The sequence below is a fragment of the Convolutriloba macropyga genome, chromosome 8, assembly GCF_964194025.1.
Source record: "Convolutriloba macropyga chromosome 8, txConMacr16.3, whole genome shotgun sequence".
Classification (NCBI taxonomy): domain Eukaryota; kingdom Metazoa; phylum Xenacoelomorpha; order Acoela; family Convolutidae; genus Convolutriloba; species Convolutriloba macropyga.
In genome coordinates, this window is record NC_134475.1 from 47,863,899 (window position 1) to 47,888,448 (window position 24,550).

General features: G+C 36.2%; 1 protein-coding gene across 4 annotated transcripts in view; it reads left to right on the forward strand.

Moving 5' to 3' along the window:
* The window catches only part of LOC142344775 (uncharacterized), a 120,691-nt gene extending 99,291 nt beyond the window's left edge, over positions 1-21,400 (forward strand). For all 4 annotated transcript variants that reach the window (XM_075396701.1, XM_075396699.1, XM_075396700.1 and 1 more), the window contains exons 15-17: positions 992-1,177; positions 11,365-11,611; positions 20,676-21,400. In XM_075396701.1, the coding sequence (XP_075252816.1) occupies positions 992-1,177; positions 11,365-11,611; positions 20,676-20,768 (526 nt within the window). In that variant the 3' untranslated portion in view covers positions 20,769-21,400. The remainder of the gene's footprint in view (positions 1-991; positions 1,178-11,364; positions 11,612-20,675) is intronic.
* The last annotated feature ends 3,150 nt before the right edge of the window (positions 21,401-24,550 follow it).

A 24,550-nucleotide genomic window follows, 5' to 3' on the forward strand; every position in this document is an offset into this window, starting at 1 on the left:
AGGTCTAGTTTTCTGTTTAGTCAATGAAAATTCTTTGAATTGTACGTCAGGACTTGTCCTGCCATGTTTTTGTTTTTTTAATTCTCTTTAACTTTTGATCACGTTTTTCGTTTTACATAAATCACGATTTTCGCGCTTCGTCTCTGACTTACTCCAGTCACTGTTTCAACTGAATGGATTTTAAATTCTTACGCCCATTCAATTGCGCAATGTGGTGAGTACTGTCAAAGTCAAAAGACCAAATCAAAAGAGACGGGATAATTATATGAAGCCCGGTCATTAAGTCATAATGCATTAGATAATCAAAGTTCATTAAAGCGATTGCTAGCTGGCATTAGTATTATGCTTAAAAGCCTTCAGTTTAGAAGCTGAATTGAGTGTAATTTTATAATCTAACCGAATATGCAGAATTTAAACACCAAATAAGAACTTTGGCTCTTCGAAAAATTCGGTCTATTTCTATCTCTCAATTTTTTTTCGCAATTTTGGGATGTCTCAAATTACATTAAGCTGTTTTGTTGCCAATAAACGTCCTGCTGATTTTGTGAAATTAGATACCGGAATTGCAGAAATCCATCTGGTTGATACTCTTTAAGGGAAACTGATCGTTTGTATGAATGTTGAGTCCTAATCCTGCACTCAAGAAAGGGAATAAATATGAATTTCTTACCAATAGTTAATTTTGCAATCTGAGCTGTACCTTATTTTTAATTGGTCTCAAATCAAGTTTAGTAATTATTTGGGCCATGTTGTTCTTAGTGATGAGATTTCTCCTAAATTCATTGCAATTGTTGAGGAGGTATAGTTTCATGATTTTGAGGACAGTTTTTGGACAAATTTCAGTTTTGACTATTATGACTTCCAGAGGCAACTTGAGAGGTCTAGTGCTCAGTACAGATTCTATGTTGCTTCCTGGTTGTGAAAACCCGTGTATGTACTGTATATACCTCAATAAAGTGACAGCTGTATCGTCTTTACGTTGGTTTTGTAGAAAATACCTGGGAGTGGAGATGGGCCATTGTGACTTTGGAGCAGATCAGCCGACCGAGACGAATGAGGAGAGTCTCATGCGAATAGTGAACAGTATGGACCATTTATTGGAACAAAATGGAAGCATACACTTGAAGAGGAAGGCGGAGGAACGGATCAAGACCGCAAACAACCTAACTTATAATTCGTTAGTTCATTATCATAACATCAGAAACATATATGTTCAATACAGGTTTGCAGACGTTTCAAGGGAAGCCTTGCAGGATTGAATTTAACTGATTGTGTGGATGGGTACAAAAAGTGTATCTAGCCTAAAAAGGATTTAATTGCTCTTGAACGAAGTTCATAGCAATTATTGGAAACGTGTGTGTCTTTGTTTTTATGCAAAATTATCGCTTGACAATTTTGACTTTTCGAGTGACTTTTACGTCCTTGACTTTTTACGTGATCTAAAATTCTCTCTCAATCACAATTTCATTCAGCTGAACTCAGTTGGACGCAATTTAATACTAAAAGTCAAATGAAAAGTGCGCCGAAACTGGTGTCATTTTTTACTTAAAATCTTAATAGTGGTATATGTTAACCTCTAATGTGGTTATTTGAAGCCCACTATTGAACTTCTTAGTCACATTTAGGCTCCCCACCCTCCCTCCTTCTCCTCCTCGACCGACTGAAGCAGGCTGCAATTGATTAGAGCTCCCACTAGTCGTTCGAGAGCAATTCTTCCGACGTTTAGTCAGTTATGTTTTGACTGAGAAAAATGCGACATGAAACGCTTTTATTACATTTTATCGCTATCATTTATTGTTGATCATTTCTCTTTTATGTCATGTCTGTGTCCTTGAAAAATTTTTCCTGCACCCTCTCCCCGTTTAAATGTTAAAATTGTAATAGGTAGTTCCAGGTCTCACTATGATATGAAAGCCCTAACCGGTGCAAAAACATTAATACGCATTAGGTTGATGGGGGTCTGTTTTGTTTTGTATTCATCTTAAGTTAACTTTTCTTTGGCGTCATTATTCTATACCAGTAAGAGCTGTGTTACGCACTGATTTTAAGAGTGTTCCTCATGGTGTTTTCTGAGGTTAATATTGGAGGTAATTAACTTGAATAATCAGCATTTTGCAAGGACTTATTTAGATGTTTCACAGTGCGATTTTTAGCAGATATATTTTGAATAAATTTAGCTAGTGATAGCCTTTTATTGAGCGGTTCGGATGTGCGATATATCCACTAGTTTGCCTTGTATTCCAGAGTTTTAATCGTTTGCAATTATGCTCTTAGGAAGCCTGATTTAACTTAGTAATTTATAAAGATTTATCCAGTTCAATCTTTAATTATTATAGCAAAAATAAGTTAACAATTAATAACGAGAAGTTTTCTAGTTCTATCAAGGTTTTCAAGATGTTAATCAACTGATCGTCAGGCTGGTTCTCCGGTGTTCTGGTAATCGTAGGTTCCGCAGGCTGTACCTTGAGTTGTATTGGTCCTTCGCAAATATTTACTGGTCTACAAGTTGGGCAATTTCCGGCTTGTGTACGTCTCTGGATGTTTGTTAAGTACATATACAAGTTCCGTATTAGCACCTACTTTATCAGAATAATTACTTCACCAAGTACATAATCTCTCATGAAGTTATTTACTAATTATACGAATTTATCTTCAAGAAACTCAAAAAAGTAAATATTGAGGCTTTTAGGCACTTGATATGTTTATCAGTAAACTGTCAATCTGCGGTTGTTTTTCATAAACATAAACAAATTAGGGGTTACATGCCTAGATGGAAATACTAGCTATATGCCTTGGGATCTATCTGAATATGAACTAGATAAAAGCAACTTATTTATGGATATTTACAGGAAAATCATCACGTAACTATGAGGGACGAAATAGGGGCGTGACAAGCTGCGTTCCAGTTTGACATGCTGTTCAAGTGAAGAATTTTAAGAGAAGACTGCCTAATAAAAGCTTCCTACTTTTGTTGAGTTTGATACGTTGGACTTACAGGAAATTGGAAAAAATTTTTGGGTCAGAATTGTCAACGTTGTGCAAGCATGTGGAAACTAATCGCTGACATAAAAATTTGCGGATAAATTGTACAACACTATCGCTGCTGCTGTTTTCACATCAATTGTTGTAAAACGTCATTGTTAAATTTTCAGAGATAAATGGCGTGCGGTGGTGGGAGACGGAGAAGGGAACAGGGCGGGACCTTGTATTGGATGTCAGGAGGAAGCTCTCAACTTGATGCGATATATCAAGGAGTTAAAGTATGTGCAACAACAGATAACACACTAGAAACAGATTTGGTATCCAACTGAGAGTAAAATTTTGATTGCTTGTTAACAGATCTAGAGCTAAATGATAGCAATTATACATCTGGCAGTGAGTTGAGTGTTTTTATTGTGACAAGAGTTTTGACTGAGGTTACTGAAACGTGTTGGGATTTTTTGTGTTTGACTTATTGCAAAAACGAGAGATCATCCGCAAAAACCATACAAAAAAACTTGAGTCAATTACTGCATTCATGAATGTCTTCAATGTAGCTAGGAGCCTGAACCGACGTCTAATTCAACTGATTCAGATAGTGACGATACTAATCTGATGATAAACTGTAATAGTTTGAAATATTTCAAGACTTGCGTTCGTGAATTGATAGACCAAACTGCATTCGTGGTGGCAAGCGTATGTGACCGGGCTTTGCAAGTGAATATAAAATAATGTCGGTTAACAGAACGAACAGTACATGAGCCTAAGCTAGATTCACCAGAGCTTGTTTGACTGTGGAGGTTAATTTATTTCTTTTGTTCTGGACTGCAGACCCAACCGAGATATTTCTTCATGATCGTCGGTGCAAGTGACGATAGAATATTTCTGTCGGTTGAAACTCGTTTGATTATTTCATTATCGTTTGTTAATTCATTATCTCAGTTTTGTTTGTTCAATTTTAGTTTTATTGTACTAAAACAAACTTCAGCTTGCCGTAATTTTTCAAAATTTGATAGTAATTTACCATGATTATCGCCATAAGAAACTGCAAATCATCCGCATAAAAATGATACGAACATCCAATCGAGTCTAGGTGCTCAAATAGAGGACTCAGAGGCATAGAAAACAGCAATGGTCCCAGGTGCTTCCTTGAGGAACTCCAGTCCGTTCAGGAAATGCATTCTAATCAGATAACACATTCGCAATTAAAACCTTCGCTGTTCTGTTTTGGAAGTATATTTGGAAAAAAAATTGCTATAGTACCACATACTCGAAAGGATGTTTTCAAAATGTCTACTAGCAACACATGTTCCACAGTGTCAAAAGCACTGTTCAGATCAAGAGACACCATTACATTGACTTGTTTTTCTATGTAATTGTAAGACCTGTAATTTCTCGTCAAATTAAAGCTGTCTCAGTTGAATGGTTCCGCAGGTACGCAACTGCATTCAAGACCAATTTTTGGTTGCATTTAGATGTGATGTGAGTTGATCAAGAACTACTTTTCCCATCAATTTTCTGCATCATCTACGATAAGTTACAGGGCGATAACTACTGGGTAACGCTGTGTACCTGCCTATTTTTAGAGGAGGCTTTACGAAACCTTCTTTTATTTAATTAAGTCAATTTCCAGGCATTAATTTTAGTTTTCAAGATAATCGACTTAGCGCTAGAATTCAATTTCAAACTTCTTTCGAGACTCTTCGCTTCATTACATCTCGTATGAAACGCGGTCTTCCCATTAGCTTTTGGGAACCAGTCCTTTATACACGCTGGTAACATTTCAGAATAGCGTTGTGTATAAAATTGAAAATATCATTGATAATCTCATAAGGTCTATTCTGACTTTAAACATTATAGCTCTTAAGAAAGGAATTCAAAAAAATTTGAACGTCACAGAGGAAGAGTTAATTTGCCGAGCGCCATTTTAGGTAGTTACTTAATTGCTGTGAGAACCTCCATTAAGTTGATTTCCTTCGAGCTCTAATTCAACTTTCACACGAAAATGGTATAATTTCAGATTGGGATCAATTTTTCAGTTTGGTTTCCAAGAAATTGGCGAAGACGTGGAGCAGTGAACTATCACTCACATGCAATAGGCATCCATACATGGTTTATATGGCTCAATTCATCAATAAGCTGATTAAATAGTTCCCACAGTGGTTCGATAAACATTGAAAGCTCCCGGGAAAAATGTTTTGTTTTCGGAAGCATAAGAAGCGAAGCAATCATCAGAAAATTTGAGTATGTATCCCGTCAGAGGCCCATATATGAAACTTTATTTGTCCGAGGTTCAACTGAGTCACGCTATATTCAGTACTCGCAGTCACGCTCTCGAGTACTCTGAATTTGATCGATTTCGATGTGAAGCTTCACCACCTCTTTCAGGAATGTTTATTCTAGTGAAAACTTACACAATTTGCACGGTTGACATGGCGTTGCGTAGCTAGATTTCATTAATCAATAATAGTGGTTGATGAATTGTTAGAAAATTTGCGATATCAATCATATTGTATACTGACCGAGCATTGAATAACCCTTCATTGAAGGTTTCAAATCGTGTCAACTTCTGTTTGCCAAGTTCAGTGATTTTATCCAAGGCCTGCCTTCATCAGTTCAGAAATATTGTCTGAGGAATACATCCAGGTTTCATTCACTTCAGCCAATTCAGTCTTTATTCTTTTAGATTCAAATGAAAGAACTTTACAGCATCTTGTCACCATGGAAGTTCCCGGCATGCAATTGGATTCAAACTCTTTTTAATGTGGTAGTTCATTAAGACTCCAGTGATAACGCCACAGAAGAATCTTAATTATTGTCTTCCAGCTCTTCGTGTCTTAAGCTCCACAACAGCAATTTGATCATTTGTTGATGGTCTTCAACTAACACTGACTGGTCTAATATTTTTTATCTGATTTTAAATCCTGTTTCTTCATCTCCTCGGTAGTCAAGATCGGCGTCACCCTCTTACTGATATTGTTTTTTCTTTTCTTCGTTCGCTTTTATCAGAAGCGCCTTTATCAAGTCTTACACGCAAAATACTTTTAAATGGGTCGCGGGTGTACCAAGACTTTCTTAATGCACTCAGCTACGATTTTTTTCATTTGAGGGTTGATTGGAGTTTTTTTCGGATGATACTCTGGTGATTCTCGAAACATCATCAACCAGTTGATGAAGCGCATTCAGTTTAGCCATCGTAACGTAGATTCATGCTTGTGAGATTGGGGCGTTTTCTCTGCTTCCATGTTAGCGCTCGTATTGGTACTTGCCTGGGTTTAAAGCCAAGACAAGCAAAATGAATTTATTTTGAGTGCCAGAATCAATTTGGGCTAATAAGTTCTGAATTCATGTAGATTGACTAAGAACAGCAGATGAAATCCTCTATTTGTTTAGCAGAGTCAAGTATTAGGTTAACTTATCACAGCAAAATTTATACTTAAAACACCTCAATCAACAGAGGTCATCAGAGGTAAGGACACCTTCAAGTTCGCACAGACCGCAAAACAAGCCTCTCCGTTAGTTACAGCCTTCTACGACGATTTGATTTCTTTGCGTGTTTTCAACAGCTTATTACTCTTTCTCAACTCGAGCACAATTCGCGAAAGAATTGTAACCACGTTTCAGTCCTTATTGGTCGCTTCCAATACATCGGTCGCTTCCTTCGGTAGACAAAACACCACCCACTTTATCTGGGAATCCTTGAGTTTGTTGATGAGATGTTTGGGGGACAATGGTCTGTTGTTAATAGCCGCGTCAGCAATTCCAGGTGGCTATTATTGCGCTCCTAATTTGTTCTACTTTGTCCAACAGATTTTTGTTTCGTTTTACCCTTACTTCATGGAATTGACTTTTTCAATGACTTCTACTGCTTTGCAGTTAAAATTTGCGTTCGTGACGTCATTTCTGCTGTTAGTTCAATTGCGTGACTTACCTCAATAAAGAAATGACTTCTGAACTCACTTATGGAACTTTCAATTTTATGAACATTTACTAATTAAAGGTCAATAGTGTGCATCTAAGTAGTGCCAAACCTATATGCCCTAATTCCTGAGTAACAGAGTCTTGAGTTTTAATATCGAATATTAATTTTTAAAAAGCTCCATTAGGGTTTGTTCCTTGTAGAGCAAATGTGTCTCATAAAAATGACATTCCGAATCTAACCCAAAAATTCTAGGGGTCTAATAAAAAGCTGGTGGTCGATCCGTCTATCTTATTTCTTTAGTTGTTTCAATTCATTTTAGGCCACAAGCGTCTGTCGCGGCTATTTTCCGGCAATCTGCCGGCTATGTTCGTTAAAATTGTGCTGTGATGCTGAATTGCTTATTGTATCTAGAAAATCACTCTCTGCGAATTTTTTGTATGTTGTTTAAAAATGTCGAATAGTTTTCTCTTGTACTTATACCTGGGATTGCTATGCAGTTTTTTTCAGTTGGGACTCTAAGTGATTTTTCAGCGCGTTGATAGCCCAAACAGCGAACTCGCTCCAAGAGTTGTCTTGCTAAACCTTGTCTCTAAAATCCTCCCATATGAGGTCTCCAGTTACCAGGTTTCCATCCAACAGGAAACTATTTAATGATCTAAAGCTAAATGTAAAGCAACCTCAATACTGTTGTCATTTTCTGTTTTTGAACTATTACGAAATATGTTCCTTTTTTAACCTATTGCTCTCTACGCTTTGAGTGAGTTTTTGTTTCGTTTTCAATGTATCAGTTTGTACAGAGGGCTGTCAGACTTACAGTATTGATGTCTTCATTTATTGAATTTTTTGGAAGATTTACGCGTAGCTTGTGAAGCAGTATTTTTTCCTTGCTCAGATTAGCACTCTGCGTTGAATGTTCTGCAGAACGAGTAGTAATCGTTTGAGTTGCCTTCTTCTCCCAGTCGCTTTCTTTCTTCGTGTGGTCGTGGAATTGTCGGATGATTATTTTGATGTTGCTTGAACTTGAGTTTCAAATAGCCTACCTCCAGATCTTGATTGAGTTTTCCAGACTTCGTAGTTTTTATATTAGTGCTGCGGTCTTTTCACTACTCGAAGAGTATTGGCATTGTACAGGTTTTTTTACGACTCGAAGAAAATTGGTATTATACAGGTTTTTTTCGAATCGAACAGTTTTTTCTAGTTGAAGCAACTTTTTTCATGAGTACTTTGATTTCTTTCTTTTCGAAGACTGACTTTGTTTTCGATCGTTTAATTAAGAATCGAGGTTTTCAAATCTTGAGAAAGCTTTTATCTTTTTCAATTTTTGGGTACAGCTTTTGATGCGTTGGATTTTGCTCATTCCTGAAAATCATTTGGGTAGTACAGCGTTCTCAAGTCTTGAATTTTTTTCTCGCTGAGTTTTGATCTTTGTGAAATTGACCAGAAAAACCTTATACCAGCCCTACTTTTTGTTTGGAGAAAAAAGGTTGAATTGTTTCGAGGGCTTTCGGGACAAATATATGTAGTATAAATAAACCACAAAAAACTAAAAAACAATTTGAAATTCTTGCCCATTTTTATTTTTAAAATTTTGAACACGATTTATCGGACGTGCAACATAATGCCCGTTCATTCAAATAGATTTCCGATTAGTGTTTCAATAACATATGATAATAGTTGTCATAACATTCTAATATTACATCTTGAATTTTATTCCATTCAAAAAACTCATTCAATTCCATTCAAAAATCTCATTCAATTCCATTCAAATTTTGCCGGTTTTTGCGTTTGACATATTTTGTCTAACTAAATTTGCCTTATTCAGTTCGGTTTTTTTGCTGCTTTTGGAAATTGTTCTACTACTTTTTCGTTCCAGTAGTTTTTCCAAATTATAGATGAATTTAATGTGAGCTATTTTGACAGATGTTATTCTGACTAATTTTGACTGGTATACTTTTTAGAGTCACCTGGCAATTTTTGGCAGTCACTAAGAGCAAGTCTTGCTAATACTGTTTTTTTTGTTGTCACAAACCTCTCATTGTTGCTAGACTTTTAAACATGAGTTTCGTGATGGTTGCATGATACAGTTTATAGATATCAACTGAGTCTAGATATCAATTGCTTCCCAGTTAGTTATTATTTCAGATTTTTGCAAATTGAGAATTTGTTAATATTTTTATTTTATCGGTGGCATATAGTCAAACAATTTGTTTAAAATATTTAGTTCATTAATCGATTCTGATTATTGAGGGCCTTAAGTGCTTCGAAATAAAATTTTTCGAAAAAAGTGTCAGCGGTTGTCTTCGGTTTCGATTATTCGGTTCAATTAGAGTGATAAAATTGCGAGACAAAATGATTCACTAAGTAAACCCCTTGTAATCCGGACAAAGTAATTTTGTTTTTAATATGTAGCTCGAGAGATTTTAAAAGTGCCCTTTTAATTGATAGGCTATCTCAAAGCTTCAAGAGATAGGCTATTGCAAACTGGCAAATGTTGTAAACAGTTATAATATACGTTGACCTGTTTTCTGAGCATGTTTTGCTCGAAGCTGTTCTTATATTGATTTTTGTCTCCGTAGCTTTCCTGTTTCTGAAGGCATGTTTAATTGCTCTCAAACGAAGTTTTTAGCAATTATATTAGTCCTGTCGGTCTTTTTTTTGCAATTTTTCACTTTTTCACCAATTTTTCTTCTGACGCATTTGATTTTTCGTCCTCAAAAACGTGATAAACATGTAGCGCCCGGCGGGCATTAAGTGCTCATAGAGCTTTTCAGCTCTGCTTCAGCTCAAACTGTTTTGGAGACTTATACTTATGGTGTGAAGAGTGGTTCTTAGAGGTTGAAGGCCCCCCACTGTTGACCCCCCCCCCCACTATTGATGTAGTTTATGGATCTTTTTGAGCCAGTGAAACTATTCCCAGTCCTCAGAAATGGGATAAAGAGGTAGCGCCCAGTGGGCATTAAGTTCTCTTGGAGCCTTTCCGCTTTCGTCTCCCAGGTATGCGATTCACAGAATCTGTTTAGTAGACTTATACTTATGGTGCGAAGGGCGGTTCTTAGATGGAATCCCCCGCCCACTGTTGCCACCCCATCAGCCCCCCAGTGCACCCCCCCCCCCCCGCTGCGCTCACTTACGCCCCTTCAATTAAGCTAAAGCTACCATCACTAAACCGTGCCTGGCTACTGAAGAAGCCAACCGCTCGACGGTCGTTTGAGAGCAATTTGCCCGACATTAGTCGGTTATGTTTGAGATTTTTGTGGAACGATGCAACTTCTGTAAAATATTTTCAAGAAAAAATTTCTAATTTAGCCAAGCATTGATTATTTGTGTTTCTAGACCGTAATTTTTTTTCCTCCAATGCAATACTTTTGACACATGAATTTTGCCTGCAGCTTTGGAAGTCGTTATAAAAGTTTCGGAAGAAGATTGGCATTAGGCGTCGTAGAGTGGAAACGCCATCAAAATAATGAAATCTGATAGAACTTATATACTGAGTGAGGTATCCAGTACAATTAAATTTCTCTATCGGGACTAGGACAGGTGTATTGCAGAAAAAAAATTCTTGTGTGAACAATACATGAAATTAATCTGATCACATACATCATGGGCATTACGTTTAAAGTTAAAAAAGTTTTAACGAACATCTTTGAAAGAGTACTGTTAATTGGCAACTGGTTGCTTTTAGCGACTGTGTATACTCGCACTTGGCACTTTTCCGCCATGTTGTTCAACAGTGTGCCGTATTGACAGAAATAAATGAAAACCTTAATAGTAATTAAATTTATTACTAATTATTAGTTTTTATGAAAGGATTAAAATAAAAATGGACAGATTAGCAATTAACGTTTAACAAGGTCCTTTAGAAGGTCCGCGGATAATCATGACAAAAGAATGGTTTGCTAAAAACCAGTATTTGACAAGTAATGCATTTTTGCTGCAAAATTTGGAAAGATTTTGAATTTAGTAAAGATGTAGTAATCAATGTGGCAATTTTGTTTGTGACCCGGAAAAACTTGTTTTGGCAGTTTTAATGTACTATATTTTTCTGTGAATGTATATCATTGTACGTGGCAAATGGTAATGCATTTTATGTTCACATTTATTGTTATCTGATAGCATGATTCATAGCAATCTGGCTGTCATTCGACGTGGAATTTGCACCTAATGATTATATGTATTTTTTTATATTAATGTATTTAAACCAAATAATCCACCTTTAACTTTGTTGGAATCGCTTCCAGAGATATTTGAGAATTTCAATCTCGCACTTACTTATGACAATTTAGATTTCTCCTTACTTGATACTCTTCATTAAATAATAATAGCCCGTGCACCTATTTATTAAATCGCTCAAATCTTTTTTTGAGATTTTTTTTTGATAGATTGATGGGACAATAAATAATGTAAGTTGACTACATTTTTCGGATGCGGTTGGCAATGGCTTTTTAACTAAATTTGGTGATTAGGTTTGGCAAGTATGGCCAGAGTGGAAACGTGAACACAACCAGCTTCCGTCGCACCATCCCCTGTACCTGTCTCATGACACATGGAATCCTGTATGATGACTTCAACTACGATCTGATCGACTTCTTCAGCAGTAAGCACGGCCGCCTCTTCATTGAGTTTGCAAAGAGGGCACTGATAGAGCCACAGACAATCAGCAAAAAGTTCTACCTCTACTGCAATCCATACGAACTGGACCACTCAGAAATGGTAAGCAATTCCTCCAACTATATAATAACATTAACTTGAAACTGGTAACTGTTTCCTTTCCCCTGGTGGAACATGTCCATCCGTAATTACATGGTTACACCTGTTTAATGATATATACAATAGCCGCGAATTGAGTTGATCCTGGTTTTATAATCAGTGGAACCGGATCAGTATCAATGAAACCGGATGTAAAAGTCAGAGCCTCTTGTGAAAACAATTGTTGCGGTCAATCTGCCGTTCAAAAGTCAAAGGACGAGCTAAAAACGAAAGGTTTTTGCTCGTGCATTATTCTGAGAAAGCGCTAGAAAATGGCGCGACAGTTTTTGCTTGATTTTTACCGCTCATCAACTGATTTTGCGTGCGTGACGTCATTTGTTCCTCTTGTGCTTCAGCTTTTGGATCACACAGAAGAACAAATGACTTTTTAGCTCTCGCTAATATAGTTCAACAGAGTGCTTCTAAACCGAGCCCCAAACTTAAATGTTTTAATGATTTTCATTGGGAGCATCTTAAATTTAATAGAGATCTTTTCATTAAGAGTTTTTTTTCAATCTCGTGTCATATAAAATTGAAACTCTGACTCTAACCGGTAGAATTTTACAGAATAACAAGCTATCAATTTATCTTTCTTTCTTCATTGCTTGTTTCGATTTCAATGAAATCCACCGCGGCTATTGCAATCATGTGTCTATTTATCCGATTATCTTTGTGCCTGTGATGGTCTCACATTTGAATTAAATAATTGTACGTTTGGAAGAAGTTTGGCTTGTTCAATATTTGATAAAATTTAAATGTTTGATAATTTTAAAGATTTATTATGTTGTTTAGAAAGTTCTTTTGCTCTGCACTGCTTTTCATTTTCGTTTGTACTTCTCTGGGTAGCTTTTTGGTTGAGTTCGGTTTATCTTGGTGTGCTGTTCATCTTCTGATAGCGAAATATTATTCAAAATCTGGCTTTCATTTTAATTGCTCTCAAACGAAGTTTGTAGCAATTATATTAGTTCTGTTGGTGTTTTTTATTTCAATTTTTGGACATTTATTGTCACTATTCAAGTTTTTGCCGACCTAGGGGCCAGAAAACCTCCTTTAGTGTTTGATAATAAGTTACAGGAAAGTTGTTATTGGCCATGGAATAGTTTTCAACATTCTAATATCACACACTGCAGCAATTTTTTGCCGAAATTTACATTTCAAATTTTTAAAAAAGTTTTTTCTTTTTAATAGCCGCACAGCGATAGGCTGGGGCTATTATTGGCCTTCTCTTGATTTTTTGTTTCGTCAAGATTTTTGTTACGATCATATGAAGTCACAATCTATTCAATTCTGCTATTCATTCGTTCATGCAATTGCAACTGAATTGCATGCTTGACGTCATTTTCCACTCTTAGTGGAGACAGCTTTTTGTTCATTCGCGTGATTAAAGTTTTGGTGACACGTGACTTACCTCACTCTCAAAAATGAGCTCCTCGCTCTCAAATTGACCTTTTTAAAACTTAATTCAAAGCGATAAAGCCAAGTGAGCGTGTGTCACTCTAACTGAAGGTTATTTAAGAGCAGCTAATAGAAGCAGCAATAAGTTGTACAGATGCATAATCAAAATATAACATCTCAGCATTTAATGAAAAAATTTTTTTCGTCTCTTTTGCTATCCTTGAGATTGCAGTTCTACAAAGCTATTGCGGCTTTTTCTCCAGCCTCAAGAGCTATGGAACGTCCTCTAGGGTTTGATAATAGTTTACTGTATATTTTCTATTTGTAATGGAATATTTTTCAAGATCTAATATCACCAATTTAAGCAGTTTTTAAAAAAAATATTTAATTTTTTAAGTTTTTGAATTTTTAAAATTTTTCTGGCAACAGGGGCCCAGAGACCTCCTCCAAGGTTTGGTAATAAGCTGATGCATATTTTCTAGAGTTAATGGAATGGTTATCAATTTTTAATGACTCGATGTTTTGCAATGTTTTAATGGAATTTAAAATTTTTATAAATCGGAACATTATAATGCTCTAAGTTTATGGATCTTTTTGAGCCAGTGAAACTATTCCCAGTCCTCAGAAACGGGATAAAGAGGTAGCGCCCAGTGGGCATTAAGTTCTCTTGGAGCCTTTCCGCTTTCGTCTCCCAAGTATGCAATTCACAGAAATTGTTTTGGAGACCCGCCCCCACCTCTTAATTCCCAGCCCTGCACATCGTTAAGATAGTATCGGCCCCGTGCAGCCAAATAGCCCGATCCCACCGTCTCTCCCCCCCCACTGTTGCACCACCCGCCTTCCCCCCTGCGGGGCATCACTCACCTCACTGCCCTTACCTCGAGCCCCTTCTATTAAGCTAAAGCTAGCCTCACTAAACTGGCTAGTTACTGACGAAGTCAACCGCTCGTCAGTCGTTTGAGAGCAATTCGCCCGGCGTTAGTCGGTTATGTTCTGAAATTTGTTGGCTGTTTCTCTTGAATGTGCTTTACAGAATAGTTTTCTCGGTTAAATTGTTTTATTCTTATCGTTTCCTTGCTGAGAGGGGTGATTCGCATCTTTTATGTACTTCATTTTACTTATATAATTTTCTTCTTTCGTCGCCTGCAGCTTTTTAGTAAGTGCGTTTTTAATTCGTTTTTTACATTTTGTCGTACGTTTTCTGCTTCACATTGGATACAATTTACACATTGGGCTTCTGACCAAACTCACTCAATGTCTCAAATGAGTGGAATTTAGCATTGGTTCAACAAATCCACGTAATACAGTACATTTGAAAGTTCCAAAGAGACTGGATGAACCGATAAAGCCCTGTCATTAAGTCATAATGTATTAGGTTATCAGAATTTTTTAGAGCAAATGCTGGTGCGTTTTGAGGTTTGGATGCTACGCTATTAATTATGCCAAAAACATTAAAACTTTTTTAATAGCCGCACAGCGATAGCTGGGGCTATTATTGGCCTTCTCTTGGTTTTTTTTTATTTCGTCGTCATGATTTTTGTTACGACCATATGACGTCACAGCCACTTTTTGTTCATTCGTTCATGCAATTTCAACTGAATTGCATGTGTGACGTCATTTTTCGCTCTTAGTGGAGCGAGTTCTTTTGTTCATGCGCGTGATTAAATTTTTGGTCACACTTGACTTACCTCACTCTCAAAAATGACTTCCTCACTTTGAAATTGACTTTTATTTACTTTAATTCAAAGAGATGAGGTCAAATGGGTGTGTGTCACTCTAAATGAAGGTTATTTGAGATCAGCTAATAGAGGCAGCAATAACTTTAGAGATTTTTAATCAAAATATAACAGATCAGCCTTCAATCAAAAGACGAATTTTTTTGGTCGTCTTTTTTACTGTTTTTTTAGACTGCCGATCTACGAATCTATTGCGGCTATTTTCTGGCAATCTGCCAGCTATGTTTTGGTTATTGAAAATTAGTCTGTCAGTTTTTTTAAGGTTTCTCTTCTCTTTCAATCTCAATTGACATCACGGAAGTCAACATTGAGGTTAAGGGTGGTTATTTTTGCCGATCTTGCGACGGTTGGACTTTTCTTAGTGTTTTCCTGCTTGTGGTTTTTTGTTGAGATTGTAACATAAAAGGTATCCAAAGGTCTCTGGAGAACAATGACTTGAACGTCGCATCCAGTGGAAAACTGTTGTACGTTTTTATATATTTCTAAATATTTCTGTTTTCCCTTGTTTTTTTCTGTTTTCTAATTACCCATAGTTTGAAATATTTTTAGCCGTTGGTTGAACTGAATATTATTGTATTACATGCTCTGAAAACTTGTTTCAAGTTTAAGAAAAAAGTAGAATGAAGAGGTGAGTATTTGGCAGCAGTTTATTTTCAGAGTGTTGTATCTTTTTCTGGTGACATCTTTTTGTTGCTGTTTAATGTTTGGATTTTTTGGTCAATCATCTGTAATTTAAAACTTAAGTCACTTAATAAAATGATTTTGCACTCACTTGATTTTGATTGATATAAAGTGATAATGTAAACTAAATAGAGGTCACCAAGCTAGATATTTATAAGGCTGCATTACTTGAAAGACAATGTTTAATAGCAGCCATTAGCCTCTCAAAGCCTATTATTTAGGCGCTCTCCTTTTTAAAAAAAAAATCGTTTTACCTTTTGATCATATGATTTGTTTTACATATGTTTTTCTTTTTACATATCTCCTTTTTTACATAACTTTTTATTTTTACATATTTCACTACTTTTACGTTTATTGTCTGACTTACCTTACTCACTGTTTCAACTGAATTGAATATAGAATTAATCCAGCAGATTTATGCGAGTATGTTCAGTGCCAAAAGGTGACAGCAAAAGAAGCAGGATCAACCAATAAAGCCCGGGCACTGACGACTCGTTGATCCTAGTTCAAGACTTTTCTTCAGTTGAAGACGCCTGTCAGTAGGATCAGACGTAGCTATTTTCTGGAACAATTTTGGACATTTGATTTAAAAATGTGGATAATTTATTGGAAATTGGAGCTTATCTTTAATTGCTCTTGAACGAAGTTCATAGCAATTATTGTAAACGTGTTGGTCTTTTTAATGCAAATTTTTTGCTTGACCATTTTGGGCTTGTCTTCTAGAACATTCTTTGAATTCTCAAGTAACTTTTCACGCTTTAGTTCTTCATTTTTGAGTGATCTCTATTGCCCGGTGGGGTCTAATGTTTTTGCACCCGCCTGTCGTTCGAGAGCAATTATTCCGACATTAGTCGGTTTATGTTTTTCAATCGAACTTTTGGTCCCCGTAATCTTTTTGAACAGGGATCTCATTGGTGTATTTCGGGGCTGCTGTCTGTTAATCGGTGTTATGTTCATTGTAATGACTGGTCAAACCTTTTACGAGCTATACCATTATTAATGCAAATTCGGGAATTAGTTTTCGTCACTTAAGTCTATGAGAAGAAAAACTTTGTTCATCAGAGAACAGTTCGATTAACTCGTGAAGCGAGTTCTTATGATGTAAAATCTAATTGGAGAATTGTTTGTCATGAACAGAAGAGATCCAAGCTTGTGAAGTGATCATGCAATAAGAAATGTAATTGGATCCATGGTATCATTAATAGCCGCCCTCATCTTCTCAGCCGGCTATTATAGCGCTCCTATTTTTACAATCCAAGAATTGGATTGTATTGGTGCTCTGTCTTTTTTATTTTTGTAAGATGTTTTCACACCTTTTTTCATGACTTTGAGCTTTCAAAGCGGGATAAACAGGTAAAGCTCTGCGGGCATCAAGTTTCATTAGAGGCCCTTAGCCGCGTTTAGTAGTTCTTCAAGTACTTAGAGTGGTGAAGCTGCTGGGAAGGCCGTAATTCAAGGTTAACAGGTCATTTTCAGAAGTTTTTGAGCCCAAAATGTTGCAATTTTATCGTCTTCTGATTTTTTGTTGGACCAGTCTGAAATTGAGGTTTGTAAAAGTTGGTAAAGGTCTTTTGCAAGACGTAATTACTTTTTATGGCCATTTTAAGAGCTATATGTATTGCTACACCAAACAAAAACATGGTAATTTATTCTAATTTTAAAAATTTTAAACATTTTAAAAAAATTTTGAATATTTTGTTTCAGCTCTTGGTGTCACAATGATAGGTTATTTTATAGTTTCTAGTGGTAATGGAATGGTTTTTCAACTTCACGAATTTGACCAATTTTTTGGATAAAACTTGCAGTTTTTTCCAATTTTCTGACATTAATTGTCATTATTCAAGTTTTCCGGCTCCAGGGGGCAAGAAATCGCGTCTAGGATTTGCTAATAGTTTACTGCGAAATTTTTATTGGCCATGGCATAAGCCAAATTTTTGAAAATTGTTGTCAATTTTTAGGTTTCTCTAACCTGAACAGCCAAAACATTTTCTTTAGGTTTTGATAATAGGTTACTCAATGGTTTCTAGTGGTAATGGGGAATGCGTTTCAAGATTTTAATATTACAAATTTTAGTGATTTTCAAATTGTAATTTTTTCTTTGACATCCTGAAATTTTAGTCGTTTTCCTCAGTGGCCAGGGGTTTGCTGCTATTGAGTTTGCTAGTATATTATTGCAGAGTTTCTACTGGCAACAAAATAGTTTTCTGTTTTTTTAGATTGCAAATATAAGTAATTTTTTAAATAAAGCTTGCAATTTAAATTTTTTTGATTGTTTTCATTTTTTTTGATTTTTTTTGCCATTTTTTGAGTTTAACTATCTTTATTGGCCAACGAAACTTTTTAAATGTTGCAGATGAGTTATAGGACAGAACTCCACAGAGAAAAAATGAATTTGAACTTTTTTCAAGACACATTTTCGAAAAGTATCTTCAAATTTTTCCTTTTCATGTGAAGCATTTTTTTGCATTTCTTTTTGAAGCATCTGTCATTTTTTTTTTCGAGATTATCTAACTTTATTGTCAAATTAATCTCCTTCAAGTCTTTTGCGTGAGTTAATGACTATATTGCATTGTGACATAAATGGCCTTCAGGTTAAAAGCTTCAAGAGTTTTAGGAATATTTGTTTTGTTTAGTTTGATTCTTTTAGTTTCTCAACTTTCGAGATTTCGTCTTTTTGGCTGGGATTGTTCAATTCATCTGCTGGTCAGGTACATTAGGCCTGTTATTCATTCAATTCCTTGGATTGTTTTTAATAGCCGCACAGCGATAGCTGGGGCTAGTATTGGCCTTCTCTTGGTTTTTTTTTATTTCGTCATGATTTTTGTTACGATCATATGACGTCACAGCCACTTTTTTTTCATTCGTTCATGCAATTTCAACCGAATTGCATGTGTGACGTCATTTTTCGCTCTTAGTGGAGCGAGTTTTTTGTTCATGCGCGTGATTAAATTTTTGGTCACACTTGACTTACCTCACTCTCAAAAATGACTTCCTCAATTTGAAATTGACTTTTATTTACTTCAATTCAAAGAGATAAGGTCAAATGGGTATGTGTCACTCTAAATGAAGGTTATTTGAGATCAGCTTATAGAGGCAGCAATAACTTATACAGATTTTAAATCAAAATATAACAGATCAGCTTTCAATGAAAAGACGAAATTTTTTGGTCTGTCTTCTTTACTGTTTTTTCAGACTGCCGATCTACGAATCTATTGCAGCTATTTTCTCGGAATATGCCAGCTATGTTTCAGGACTTGCTCTGCTATGTTTTTTTCTACTTCGTCGAACTTTTTTTCGCTTTACCCATTTTGCCGCTTTTTCGACATTTGCGTGAAATCTCATTGACTTCTCTAGGCTAGTTTCACTCTTCTGTCATTCTGCTCAAAGTCCTTTTAAACAGCAGCTGCTCAGCAAAGCAATTCAAAATGAAGAGAGTTAGTATAAAAAAATCAAAGTCAGAAATAGAAACGGGATAAACCCATAACGCCCATTTTTAGATGCCCGGTACTTGAACTTTGTTCTCAAGTTTTAGTTACTACCTATAATGCTTATTGGTATTGATACTAGACCCTGTAGCCTCTCACTGAGAGACAGGAGTATGTTCGACTACGAAATGACATCAAAATAAATCGCACTTATAAATGTTTTTGTACAAATGTCATTTTTTGTTGATATTTTCTTTTCTTTCAATCCCAATAGAGTTATGGGAATCAACGGCGGCTCTTTTCCGGCAATCTGCCGGGTATGTTTTATTTTACTGCTTTGCCCTCAACCTGTTTTCCTCTGTAAAGAGAATTTCTGATTCATGGATACTAATAATGAACTGTTGAATGAGGAGCTGTCATCAAAGAAAAACATGTACGATTCAAATAATTGCCGGTCTTTTCTTCTTCACTATGCAGTAGTACATGCTGGGTATTGTTATCGAGAAATGAACCCTATTGTTATCGAGAAATACATGTAACCCTAAATTTTGAGACGCCGTTATTTCAGTAACCTTTTGGTCAATCGCAGACACGTCTAAGCAGCCATATTTAATTGTAACCGAGCTCAATCTCTATCTGAACCAGAGATTGCTAATTAAATAAAATTTTAGAACTTCAGAAACTTCTGATGTGCTTGGTTACGACCTGCAATTTAATTTACAGTTTACATACGAGTTGTGCGAGTGAGTGTCCTAAATATCTAAATATCATCTGTTAATAATGCCAATCATGTCATTACAAGAGGACGAAGAGATACAACGAAACAAATTTTTTTCTTTTTATATGGCTCTCGGAACCAACTTTTCTATCTGAATATATTTTTGTATAGACTTGTGAGAGTTAGGAATGGCTGTTGTGTTCGGTATCTGGCGTCAAAGGTGTAAAATATGGTTGTGGTCAATCAATCCGATAGAAAATCTGAATTTTGAAAAAGAGGTCAAGTAATACAGAAATTTCCGATATTGTTCTATTATAAATTGTCCTCCCTGAAGGTGGGCGCGCGTCTCGGCTTCGCCACGATAACCAGCTCGCGAATTTTGGATTACATTCCACGTCGGATGAGAGGCATGGCCAGGGACAGCGGTCCGCTGGGGCTCGCAAATGCATGATGCTTTGAAAAAATAAAGCATTTTGTTTTCTTGGTGCATGGGAATACATCATAAATTCTATGATACAAAATAAATACTATGCACAGTATTGATTGTAACGGTTAACAATGTATTGTTTCGGAAAGATTGCATAACTATTACACAACTTTCGATTTGCTTTTATGTCGGCTCACTTTTACTCCGGCTGACTTTGCGTTCACTGTGATGTATCAATAATCGGTAAAAGTATTCTACCTCCCTGGGGGATGGGGAAGATGACCAGTCTCGAGCTTTAAAACGCCGATATATTGACGGAACTGCGCATTCCTTATGCATTATATCACGAACATTATACATGCATTATTACTCGAACAGTGGTTTAAAAAAGGCCGAAGCTTGTCTAAGAACGGTTCTAATTAGAAACAGGCAGTTTTCAGTGGCTACCAGTATGGTTTTTAAAGTTTTTGGTACTCTGATGGTAATTATCTCTAATATGCAATCATAGGTGGAGTTCCGATTCAATCTTTAATATACGTTATTTGGAAGTTGCTGTAAAATGATTGAATCAGTAATGGATATTTCTTTATAAGAATAGAATTAACAGACTGATGTCGTTGGTAGCAAAAATTGTATTTGGTTTCAGGTGCATATTTGCATTCTGGTCATGGAAGCACGCATGCAAATTGAACTCTATTACGCAATGAAAGCAATCAATGATTACAGAGAAATGGATTGAGTGACCATGAATTGATCGTCTTTTATCAAGTGCTGGAAATATTGGAATCTTCTCTCTTTCGCCAACAGATATCTCTGCGCTTTATCAACTACCACCTAATACCTCTGAGGTCTGAAATCTTTTCCTAATTGATACGAACACCTGTTGATTACAAGAAGTCTATCATTCTGCGTGTGAACAAATAGGGCTTCTAATACATCTGCAATCTGATTTGCTGTTAAAGTGGACAACTCTCATTGAGGCTGAAATGGATAATAGGACGCACCCACCAATCAGAGGGAAGGAAACATAAATACAAATTGCGAACATTCTCTTGCATTGAAAATAAAACCAAAACTCTCAAAACTTGTATTCTATTTTGTCTTGTTTTTCTGCTTCGGGTCACGTGATCATTTTGAACACAAACTCGAAGTAGATGTTGCGATTGCTACTTTGACATTCTAATTTAATGAAATCAGCAAACGAAGAATGGACTGAAGCTTGACTAGTTGTCTCTTTTGGACAGTCATGCGGTATTTGAACCAAGCAGTATTGAATAATTGTATTTTAAATGGTAGAACACATTATAAATTACCCTCAAATATGTTTTACTATTAAATTTTACTTTTGAAACAATTAATTTTTTCACTTGATTTGTAATCGCCTTTTACCACATATTGTATAGTTCTGCCGATAAATTGCACATTACTGTAGCAATAAATATTCGGTAATGACAAAATTTATTTCTGCAAAATTGTTTGGCATTCTGTTCAATAAACCACTAAATTGAGAAAATTTGGCTGGCTTTATATTGATCTGAAAAGTGTTGGAAAATTTATCATCAAATATGACCGCTATTAATTAATTGCTCGGAAACGAAATTTGTAGCTATTATATTAATCCTACGGATTTTTAATGGGGTTTTCGGCTTGAACGTTTTTTGTCGGATGTTTTTGGCTGTTTGTCATCAAAGACTGGTTCAACAGATAAAGCTGGGAGGGCATTAGGTCGCTGGGCAGCTAATTCACGCCAATAGATTAATATCGGGAATGGCAGTGTTTAGCGGTTGGTGATGAACTGTGTTAGAACTGAATTCCAAGCTCATTATCCCAAGCCTTTTGAAATAATTGATTAATTGCTCTCGTAGAGAAGCAATTATTGTAAACGTGTGTCCTTTATGCAAAATTTTCGCTTGACCGTTTCGAGTGACTTTTACGCCCTTAATTTTTTGCGTTTTGAGTGATCTAAAATAGCCTCTCAATCACAATTTCAAGCATGAACTCAATTGGCGGCAATTCAATACTAACAGTCAAATGAAAATTGCGCCGAAACTGATGCCATTTTTCACTTTAAATCTTAATAGTGGTATATATTAGCCTCTAATGTGGTTATTTGAAGAACACTATTGTACTTCTTAGTCCCATTTCGCCCCCCCCCCCCCCCGACTGAAGCAGGCTGCAATTGATTAGAGCTCCCACTAGTCGTTCGAGAGCATTTCTTCCGATGTTTCTTCGGTTACGTTTTAATTTTCAATGATACAATTTATTTTCTTTTTTGATAACAGTCAATAATTGAAAAGATTAAAGGTAGAAAGATTCGAGGTTGAAAACTATACCCAGTTCTCAATCCAATTTTGAATGCATAATTAGATCAACCCATAAAACCCAACAATTAACCAGTATGCATTTCTACCAGTCTGCTCTTTCTCAACGTACAAATTGTTATTATTTGCTCTTGAACGAAGTACATAGCATTAATTGTAAACGTGTTGGTCTGTTTTTAATAGCCGCGAAGCGATAGCTTTGTTCATTCGTTCATGCAATTTCAACTGAATTGCGTGAGTGACGTCATTTTTCGCTCTTAGTAGAGCTAGTTTTTTTGCTCATTCGCGTGATTAAATTTTTGGTCAAACGTGACTTACCTCACTCTTAAAAATGACTTCCTCACTCTTAAATTGACTTTTCTGTGCTTTAATTCAAAGAAAGAAGGTCAAATGAGTGCTTGTCACTCTATTTGAAGGTTATTTAAGAGCAATTAATAGAAACAGGAATGAGATATACAGATTCTTAATCAAAATTTAACATCTTAGCCCTTTATGAAAAGAATAAGTTTATTTTTTGGTCTGTCTTTTTTTCCTTCTTTTTGTGACTACTGATCTATGAAACTATTGGGACTATTTTCTGACAATTTGCCAGCTATGTTATGCAATTTTTTCGCTTAATCGTTTTGCGTTCTTCTCGAACATTCTGTGACTTCTCAGGTGACTTTTTCGCTTTTCTTCATTTTCGAGGGATCTCTATTGCTCTCATTCCGAAGCAAATTTTAGTGCTAAAATAAAGTCGATTGCAGCATAGCAAGTAGAAGGGCCTGAAAGCCGAGTGGGCAGTTCTGGTCAGGGAGCGGGAGGTCAATGGTTCCAATCCCGGCGTAATAAATTATTCTTGCTAACTTAAAATAAAAATTTATCTAGGCTACAGCCCCTGAATTAAATTGCCTCGCATGTCGTTCAAGATCAATTCTTCCGACAATAGTCGGTTTATATTATTTTGAGCTCTTTATGATATTTTGAATGGCTCTGGAAGTTTGAAGCACTTATTGTAAACGTATTTGAAGCACTATCTGTAATGTATTGTAAACGTAAACGCTTTTTTTTATTGCGCTTGACATTTTGCGCTTTTGTTCGAGAACGTTTTTTTCGCTCATGTGTTTTTTCACACCTAACTTCTTAAAGTTTTCGTGATCTAAACTTTAAGTTGCTGAGCGTGCTGCGTACTTACAATTGATTATAAGCAAGTAAATAGGAAAGCCAGCATAGCTTACTTTTTAATGCCTCAGGCAGCGAGCTGAGAGCATGTGGGATTAAGCCACCGCTTTTTTGCGACCATTCAAAGTTATCTATGCTAGTTCTGCAGACTTGGAGTAACCCCTCCTGTTGGTTAAGGGCAAAATTATCCAAAAACCAGTGGTCATTAGTCTCCAGACTTTTGAATTTGGCATAGATCAAGAAGGATGACTCCCGCTAATGGCGTGTGGTCCATCCTTACTGGTTAGAGGAAAACCGGGCTATAGGTCTTCCAGTCCTAAGTTCAATGATTGGTCAGTTCTTGATGTACGACCATCAATGATTGGTCGACCAATGGTTCTCAGCATCTCTTTTCTTTTTGCAAATTGCGCAAAATTTCTTTTTCACAAGCAACAATTTGATTTCTTGTGCCAACTGATTCAATTTAACTAAGCACTTTATTTATGCACTAACTTTGTTGGATGATCAATCCAGTATTCAGTGTGTTGCGAAATCGAATCCGAGGGAACGCATCCGATCTTTGACATGCGTTTCTTTTCCTTCGCAGTAATGAACTCATAATCATTCTGGTTCTTTAGACGCAGCAAAAGTTTTTTCTAACTGCCAGTTCTATCTTTGACTCTCAAAGGTACTTTCAAAGTTACATTTTCATTAGTACATGCTTTCCTGCTTCATGTCTTCCGAACCCTTAGAAGGGTTTGTTTCAAAAACAGCATCCGTTTTGCCAATAACCACTTGCATTATGACTGTTTCCAACCCATACAGCATTACCGTTTCAAAACATACTGTTCAACTGACATTTGATTTTCATTGGGAGAGAAAAGCTGACTAGCGCAGGTCTCAATTTGACAATTTTTACTCCAGCTATAGTGCAGTTATTCGCCACAGCAGCGTCTTTTTTGGAGTTGCCATTGGGTATCGGGCGTAGACACTTACTTTGTGACTTCTTTCATCCCATTGCTTCGATAGTGAACTCACACACGTGATCCATGTTTACTGT